The sequence below is a fragment of the Synchiropus splendidus genome, chromosome 4, assembly GCF_027744825.2.
Source record: "Synchiropus splendidus isolate RoL2022-P1 chromosome 4, RoL_Sspl_1.0, whole genome shotgun sequence".
In the NCBI taxonomy this organism is placed as follows: domain Eukaryota; kingdom Metazoa; phylum Chordata; class Actinopteri; order Syngnathiformes; family Callionymidae; genus Synchiropus; species Synchiropus splendidus.
The window spans coordinates 14,021,484-14,030,294 of record NC_071337.1 but is presented as its reverse complement, the minus strand read 5'-3'; the positions used below and the strand labels follow the sequence as shown (position 1 = coordinate 14,030,294).

At 44.0% G+C, this 8,811-nt stretch overlaps 3 protein-coding genes across 3 annotated transcripts; 2 read left to right on the top strand and 1 right to left on the bottom strand.

Moving 5' to 3' along the window:
• The first annotated feature begins 304 nt into the window (after positions 1-304).
• acot13 (acyl-CoA thioesterase 13) lies at positions 305-2,165 on the top strand. The gene is made up of 3 exons (XM_053863836.1): positions 305-451; positions 513-697; positions 1,698-2,165. Exons 1-3 carry the CDS (start codon positions 368-370, stop codon positions 1,855-1,857), a joined length of 429 nt encoding a protein of 142 aa, XP_053719811.1. The 5' UTR covers positions 305-367; the 3' UTR covers positions 1,858-2,165.
• A 513-nt stretch (positions 2,166-2,678) lies between these two features.
• Positions 2,679-5,319, bottom strand: c4h6orf62 (chromosome 4 C6orf62 homolog). Its single transcript, XM_053863835.1, has 5 exons — positions 3,944-5,319; positions 3,698-3,874; positions 3,496-3,621; positions 3,249-3,383; positions 2,679-3,043 (listed from the first exon to the last, which is right to left on the bottom strand). Exons 1-5 carry the CDS (start codon positions 4,070-4,072, stop codon positions 2,918-2,920), a joined length of 693 nt encoding a protein of 230 aa, XP_053719810.1. The 5' UTR covers positions 4,073-5,319; the 3' UTR covers positions 2,679-2,917.
• Positions 4,973-8,654, top strand: gmnn (geminin DNA replication inhibitor). The gene is made up of 7 exons (XM_053863834.1): positions 4,973-6,166; positions 6,405-6,480; positions 7,088-7,198; positions 7,526-7,676; positions 7,753-7,835; positions 8,038-8,148; positions 8,271-8,654. The coding sequence occupies exons 1-7, from the start codon at positions 6,087-6,089 to the stop codon at positions 8,439-8,441; spliced, it is 783 nt and encodes a 260-aa protein (XP_053719809.1). The 5' UTR covers positions 4,973-6,086; the 3' UTR covers positions 8,442-8,654.
• The last annotated feature ends 157 nt before the right edge of the window (positions 8,655-8,811 follow it).

Below are 8,811 nucleotides of genomic sequence, written 5' to 3'. Positions count from 1 at the left end.
AATGGGAGAAATAAAAAGCAAAAGGAAACAATATGTAATAAATCACTGTAATATGAAAAAGAAAAAATAGGTTGATTTTTTTTATATTTTTTATATTTAACTGATATTTAACTTTATTAATATGCTCGTTTATTTCGTCAACCACTCCCCTGGCGAGTTTAAAAATATATATTAATTTACACGTATAATGTGTGTCTTGTTGACAACAAAATGGAAACACTCCATTGATTAATTAAATTTGCTTTTAAAAACCACAATAAAAAATCCGGGAAAGACGCGTCACAAATTCAACCCGGACAGCATTTCGCGCGGACACATTTCCGGTTTTTAATAAACAAACTTTGACATTGTCAAGTCCAGCTCCAACATGTCGTTCATGTCGCTAACCTCGATCAGGCAGTTGTTTAAAGCCATGGCGGACACTCGTGGCTTCGACCGTGTGCTCAACAAGGTACATGTTCAGGTCTCGCTTCTGTCATGTCAGTCTCACTCTGTGGTCGGTCTTTCGTCAGGTGAACTTTTTGGCCGCCGATCCGGGGAAGGTGGTGTGTGAGATGCGGGTGGAGGAGGAGCACACAAACCGAGGAGGGACGATGCACGGGGGCTTGACCGCCACCCTGGTGGACGTCATCTCCACTTTGGCCATCATGAACAGTGAGAGAGGAGCCCCCGGTGTCAGCGTCGACCTCAACGTGACGTGAGTGCCACCAGTACACAATGACATTATATTGTTTTCATGAGCTGAGTGAGTCTGTAGTGTGTAAGTGTGTAGCTCTGCTGTAACTGCATGAGGCAGATGAGGCTTTGGTAGAGTAGAGCGAGACCCCAGAGTAGACCGAGGGGAGTGTTTGCATCTTAATCCTGGTCCTTTTCTCTGAAGCTGGTGACAGGGACACTCACAAAGGTATCATCAAACTGAGCAGTATTGTGATCATACAGCAGATTTTGCAGTCATTACTTTATATGGCTTCAGTTTATCACAGTGTGCTTCAATGTAGAGTAAACCATGCAACTGTGTTCACTAATAAAGTGTTTGGAAGCGTTTGTCCGCTGTGAAAAAAACAATTTTCCAAGGTTGTCAGCGTAGGATCAGTTCTTCTTCCGGGTAAAATAAATATTATTTAAGGAAAGAGAAGAAATGGAGTAGATCTGTTCTACTTCATGGACCATAAAAATACTAACTTATTATATGAGAAGTTATCTAACATAAGTTAGTATTTTGATGAAAATGATCAGGTTTAGCCAGTTGCCTGTAGCCGTGTCTATTGGTGGTGTATTAGCAGAACTACTCACCTGGCTTTGCATGAATTGCTTGGAGGTGCCCTTCATTTTGTACGAAAAGTTGTACTTTATCCTTTTAATAAATGCCTGCCTTAGACAAACAGCAAAAAATAAAGTGTTATTTTTTTACTCACTTTGAGAAATATTTTAGTGAAACCTTTCTCACTGTCACAAAAGGTGGCTTCTTAGGAACATTTTGAATCTCCTCTTCTACTTTTTAATTCCAAAACAAATACCAAATTAAAGCCTGAATTTGGAACTTGCTGAAAAATTCACTTTACAGCTGCCTCCCTCATACATTTGAGTATTGTGATTTGCAAATCAACCGATTCTCTGACCATCTAAATTAAAATCTAACTTATCCCTCACTGTAACTACCTTTCCACATGCTAAGGGAAATGATATTCTTTTGTCAGATACATGAGCGCTGCCAAGCTTGGAGATGACGTTCTCATCACTGCTCACGTGCTGAAAGAGGGACGGACGCTGGCGTTTGCCAATGTTGACCTCACCAACAAGGCCACCGGGAAGATGATTGCGGCAGGACGACACACCAAACACCTTGGCGGCAGCTAAGTTGGACAGTCCCAAGTTACTGACCTCATCTGGACAACCATAATAGCTCATATGTAAACAGTGTGAAAAGCTACAGTTATTGACACTTGAATAAACTGCCTTTTGACATCTTTGTAACCGTCACTTCGTTCATATTTGGTGCATGTGTAATAAAGAATGTTGCTGTTCTTGACTTTGGAATCAAAAGCGGGTAGAAAAAGCCAAACACCTTCTGAAATGAACACAGTGAACAAAAGTTTAATGCATCAGCCTGAAAAGCGAGTCAACCGAATTTCAATTTAACAACAAATGATCTTGACGTTCTTAGTATATCGAGGTTAAACATGTTAGCTTTTAGCAAATTTGTTAATTTCTCACCCACCCACATGTCCAAGCGGATTTCAGTTAAAATAAAAGTGAAGCAAACGGCCAGCAGTGGCCGTTCTATTTTTCTCCGCAAAAAACAAAATGACGGAAACATTTTGTGTCAATCTGCAGCAACAAAACAAAGGCGGTTCATAAAAAGCTACGGCTACACTGTGTGATCGGATGAATACTGTTCATCGTGTAATCTTAAGCAGGTGCGAAAACACCTGGCACATCTGTCCTTTGACCACAGATTGAGTAAAGTTGCTCTAGAAACACCTTGGATGTTACAGACAAGCTTTTTCAATCCTCTCATTACACCTGGAACGTGACTCTCATCTGAGGACCACCGTGACCACCTGCTTATTGTTTCGCTCCTGGTTAAATGCAGCATGAAAAGTCCCTTCGGTGCTGTAGACGGTGTGGCTCCGAGAGAACAACCAACCACTCAAAATTAATGTTCGTGCAGGTTGAGATGGAAATGAGAATGAGGTGGGATTTCAAATGGGGAACAGCGGAACCAATCCAAAAAAATGGCAGGGAGGACTTGAAGGGGATAAGGGTGAAGAAGGAACAAGCAGGGAACAAAAAAAAAAAAAAAAAGATCCAAGCACAAGTTCAAATCTTTCAAAGGAAAACAGGTGGAGTACATCAATTTGGTAGGTTTAGGTGAGCAGGGTTGGGGTGTTGTTCTGTGTGGGAGGAGCAGGGCGCCCTAGTCAGGCATGTAGGGCCGGAGGTGGTCCTCGATGTCTCCCACACCCCAGCAGGTCAGCTGATCCTGGGGCAAGTACAGACACAAGCTGCACAACTTGAAGACGGTGGCCTTGGTTTTAGGAGTCTGTGCCAAATGAGAGTGAGAGAGAGAGAGAGTGAGAGTGAGAGTGAGAGTGAGAGTGAGAGTGAGAGTGAGAGTGAGAGAGAGAGAGAAGGTGATCAATACGTCACAAATCATATTAGAGAGAAGCTTTATAAGGCGGTAACAAATGTGACAAAGGTTCATGTCACACTCGAAACACTCCAAACACTGCAGGCAAGTGTCTCACCTGTAGTTGATGTCTATCCATGAAGAGGAACACAGACTGATTTGGGTTGTTCATGACCATACCAGCCTTGTCTTTGCGACTCACCGCGAGCAAGCACTGCTTCTCATAGTCTCCATGGTGAAATTCAAACTTGGCCTGCACACAGAACTTCTCCCATCAGTCACATGTGTAAGCACAGCGACAGCATGTCCCACTTCTTGTTGAGAAAATATGTTTCCTCCACACAAAACAAGGCGGCATGACCTACCTGAACAGGCCTGAATGGCTCATCCTCAGCCCCCTTCCATCTGGAGAACAGCAGACAGACAATCTTTTCAATATCATTGCGCGGCCAAAGGATGAAGTCCATCTCCTGGGTGCATCCTATCACATCCTTTGGAGAAGTTGAGAAACAGTGTGTCAGTGCAACAGGTTTCAGCCTTCAGCCTCTCATTCACACTGTGCCTTACCCTTCGCATTGACTGGTAGCGGGGGGCATGTAGCTGCACAACATCTTTTTGCAAGAGCTCTATTGAGCTCTCCAGAGTGTAGCTGGAATCCCGCACACCTCTTAAGATGTTTTCTTCATAGTTGTTGGTCATCACAGGCACCACTTCAGACACCTCAAAGAGGGCAGACTTCTTCTTCTGCGCAAGCAAAACCCAATGTTAGTCAGGGGGAGGCGAGTTGCAGACAACACCAAGAAACAAACAAACCTTATCTTTGAAAACAAAGGCTATATAAATCTTGAAGTCAAACTGGTCGGCCAAAGACTCTCTTTTCTTCCGCAGTTGAGCTCGAAGTCGATTCCTTGTTTGATTTCGTCGTGAAGTTGGGTCCCCCATCTTTGGACTGCTTTTGTCTTCTCAGGACAGAGGAATGTGTCCACGTTCTACCGATGTGTTCGAAAGTGCGAGGATGGCGCAGACTACCCACACGTCTGATAATCTAGGCCTTTTAGATGAACTAACTTACCACTAAGGATGTAGAAATAAACTCACGTCATTTTCAAATGGATGGCAGTGTTGACAAGGGAGACCGATCAACAAACCATTGGCCAATTTCTGAGATCAAAAAAGTGCAAAAACAGCTCCCACCTGTCCTGGACTGATCAACGTGGCAGCGTCTGGTCAGTGAAACGTTTGAAACTAAAACAACTGATGTGTTTGCTCATAAATTGCGTAGACTAAGCAGCCGAGTGCTTCACACCATGGGTCATATTATCAGAATCCCTCATCCGTGGCTGCGTCCATTCCTGTGCAGAGACTGGGTTCAAGGCGATCTTACGGACAGCGTGGGAATATGGACGAACATGGCCGATAGCTACAAATGCCAGGGAGATGTTGGCACGGGTTAGAACACCGAAGACCGCAGTAAAATGCGACATTTTCACGACTTTCACTGCCAATCGCTTGGCACACGACCACTGTCACTCGTGCGAGTCATGACGCGGGCTATTTTTAGCACACTAGCCGAGGTGAGCTAGCAAGCCTCCGACACTAACTAGTAGTGAACCAACTGCGCAGCTACATCTTATTTCCTGGCGGATCGAGGTTAAGAGTCCTATCCGAAGTAGTCTGGCTAACGTGTCGTCATCTTTCAGTGTCAGTGACCTGCGGCCCGACTCTCACTAGCTTCTGCCTGAGCGCAGCATCGTAGCGTGTCTTAGCTTCGGCGGTGTCTCGCTAACTACTTCCACAAAAACAAATCAAACACGGACTGGCAGTCGGACAAGTGTTTGGACGACCAGAACGCCGGTGCGAATCTCTCCCTCACGCGACTCTAGTTCGGAGATGTTTGGCTGCGTGTCTTCTTTTCTTCCGTCGTCACAAGCTACGGCTCGCCCTGCGGCATAAGCCATGTCAAGATAAATCGACCACCCAGCTGGAGTCCCCAGTTCTTTCAGTCGACGTGTGGCGCGTTCTGTCTCCCGGTGGACCCATGTTTAACGACGCGTCGTCCAACGTGTTTGCGTTTGGTTTCAATGTGTGTTTCAGGAGCTAAGAATCGCAACACAAAGCTGCACGATCAACGGCCTGCCCCAAAATGGCTGAGCGCTGACAGCTCTTCTTTGCCTTTCCTTTTCTGTTTACGCGATGAGCGCAGCGCCTTTAAATATCATATTGCCACCTGCTGTACAGACAGTGTAATGCATGTCCTTTATTGGTCACAAAATGGAGTTAACAATTGCTTTCATTGCATTAATACCAACAACTTTTGTGGAAACTCACCTTCTCGGTTGTTCATAAATTAGGATATTTAATGTCAATTGTCAATATGTGTTGGACTGGCATGATGAATCGTTGGCGTTTGACGTTATATACAGGTTAAAAACTCGTGTATATCGCTCCTGTAGTTATGGTTTGTTCCAGATGTGTATTTCAGACGAGATTTTAAAAAAAGATAATTTAAATCTCTGCTCTAATAGAAACGGGTGGGGGTCTTTCACTTATCCCATCAAATGAACAATAAAAACCAATCACATGTTTCACCGCGGTGATTCAATCTTCAGGTCTAGTAAATGATTTTAAAGCCTACTTGCATTGTCACTTAAGGAGGAGCAGGGTGGTTTCAAGATTTTCTAGCTACGAAAACATGAGAGATTCTTCGAGTTGCTCGATTCTATTTTCAGTGTCTTTTGTTGTTTGAAATGTGCAATTTACTGTAGATCGGCGAAATTATTTAGAACCTTTTAAAAATACAGCTACATGAACCTGAACGAACCGAACGGGGTCATATTAAATACACAACAAAAATAACAATAATGGCGTCAGTAGGATTTATCCAGGAAGTGACGCATGCTAGAGACGCACGTGGAAACTCTGCCTCCCCGTGATTGGCCCTTTGTCACGTGACTGAATGCGCATATTTAAGCTTCTGGCGCGAGACGTTCAGACCGTCGCTATCGTTCTCAGGAAGTTGATCTCCATTTTTGACTGGTGAGTCATTACAAATCCTATTTTTGATGCTGTTAATCGAAAACGCGGGTTTTTCCCTTTGTCTACGCGATGTGTGGTTGCATGAATTATGGTTTATTTGACGTTTATTTCGTGGTAAACCTTGTCTTGGCCAGAGACTCGAGGTAGGCGCTGTTGGCGTTTCAGTCGTGTTTCCCTCTGGAGTCCTGCGCCTGCTCTCGTTTTTCGTTTCGTTTACCAAGCTACTATTGTTTTACAGGATTGAAAAAAAAGAAACAATGAGTTCCAGTGGCAAGACTAAGCCCAGCCAGGAGAAATACAACGAGAATCTCAAGGTTAGTGAAAGTTCATGCGTCAAACTATTGTCTTATTTGTGAATCCACTGAAGTCGTAGGAAGAACTTTATATATCACTGTCTCAACTGTACATTGGTCTAGGGGTTCCAATCGGTGGGAGGGTCTGTCTCTCAACTTTATGCGTTTGATACTTAACAGCTCAAATTCTAAAGAAATGTAATTTAATCTTTAATGGAATTAAGCTTGTCCTGTTTCAGCCCTGAAAAAAAAAAGTCTTGTTCTTCTCACGGCTTCATCAGTTGGTTCATTTTTGTATTTGACTCAAAGGAATTAATTTGGTTAAATGACTACCAGGTGTTGCACATTTCTAGCTTGTGTGGCCTGAGGTTGAAGATGTTTGGAGGCTGGCGCCAAACATTAACTGACTTGTCTGTAATGAACTTCTTAGACACACTTCCCACGCTGGTTTTAAGGGCGCTGCCCTTCCTTCCCACGCTCCCACTTGCTGCTGCGCAGCCTCCATGTTCTGCTGAAGCTTGACTTCTGCATCATGGCCGTTTAAATGTTTGACCTGCAATTGCTCACTTGTTTGCTGCTGTTCTCACTCTTCAATATGTGGCACAATGGTAACTCTCCCTGTTTTCAGAACTTTTTTGGTAGTTCTCAAAAAGCATTGGGGACATCAGCTCCAAGGCCAACATTCAAGGTCCTGCAGGCGTCGGCTGTGAACAAAAATCTGGGAAAGACCCCACAGCAGGTGAGTTTCTGTAGTTGGTATTTCAATATAGTTGATCTGGGCCGCGTTAATTTGAATAATTTGGGGTCATGATTTTAAAAAGTCTTTCCTTTGTGTCCCATAAAGTTCACCTTCAACTGTCATGAATGTGCATCAGTTACTGGGGAAAAAAAAAGTGCTGCTTCTTTAATACTCAGTGGGGGCCATATGCCCTCATGTGAATATTCTTTTCATGCTGGCGTTGCAGCGAGTTGCCCACTTTAATGTTTGCCATTTTCCATAGTTGGTAGAATTGACTGTGGAATTTGAATATGTACCCCTTTTTCTAAATTGAATTCTCAATTTAAGGCAGGAAAAGTAGTCCCCAAAAGAAAACAGTGGCATTCGGAACCACGGGGTCAGAAGAGGGTGAGAGTGGAGGTCAAGTCGACCCAGACAGAAGACAATGACAGCTCTGCAGATGGAATCTCACCCGAAGCGTATAATCTGATGGTCAAAGGTGGGTGAGATTCTCATTTATTGCCCCAACGTTTACCCGTTTCCCCCCCTCTTCCTAAAATGCACTGGTCTTGCAGAAACTCCACCTGAAGCCTACTGGAAAGAGGTGGCAGAGAGCCGGCGGAGAGCTCTGTTTGATATGCTGAGGGAGAACGAAACGGTGAGTTAATGACTGGGAGGGTAATTTTTAACTCCGGTCTCTCTGTTCCCACGCTCGACTCCTCGCTGCTTTCCTGATGCATGACTGACTGTCGCAGAACATTTGAGTCCTTTTTTAAGAACGGCCCCATCCATTTAATCCTGTTAGTCCACTGAGTGCCCATGTGTCCTGTCATGGGTTTCACTCGTTTCTGAATATTCAGCTGTTTAAAGACCTGGAGGTGAAGGAGGAGCAGATTAAGCAGCTGAAGAGTGAGAACACAGAACTTCAGGAGCTGGCGCAGCACGTCAAGTACATGGCTGACATGATTGAGGTGAGAAATTGGAAAGTGGGTTTAGTCTGGAGTCAAGACACACACACCATATGAACTCCTCTTGCATTTTACTTTTCATTTTCCTCCTATCGTGTTCTTAACTGAGGATGCAACTGTTGCAGAGGCTGACAGGGAAGGAACCCGACAGTCTTGAGCAGCTGAAGGAGATCACACTGGAGGAAGAAAAACAAGAGGATTGTGAAGAAGGGGAACCTTTTTCCAGTGACGAAGAGTTTGACGTTGAGCGCGACTTGTGCCATGAACCGGGTGACACTGGAGAGAACGACGACTAATCCCCTCGCTGACCTCACGCTTGTGCACGATCCTGTTTCCAAGTCATTTGGCTTTTAAAGTTTTTGTTTAGGAAGGTGCATCTTTTTAAGATTAGTTTTAAAATGTGGATTATTTTTGACGTGTTAGCTGCTCCCAACACTTGAATTGGCTGATTGTGCTACATAGACTTGTACATACATATGCTGTAAAATAAAGTTTTTATTTCGAGCAGATGAAGGTCTTTTATTTAAAAACATTTTCTGCTCACATGGAGTCTCCAGCTGGCTTGAAGCCTTTAGCAAGGAGAAAGGTTAGGTTTTCTTCCACAATTTGAGATGGTACAGGAAATACATTTAACATGTACAAGACTACCAGTCCCACAATGCACTG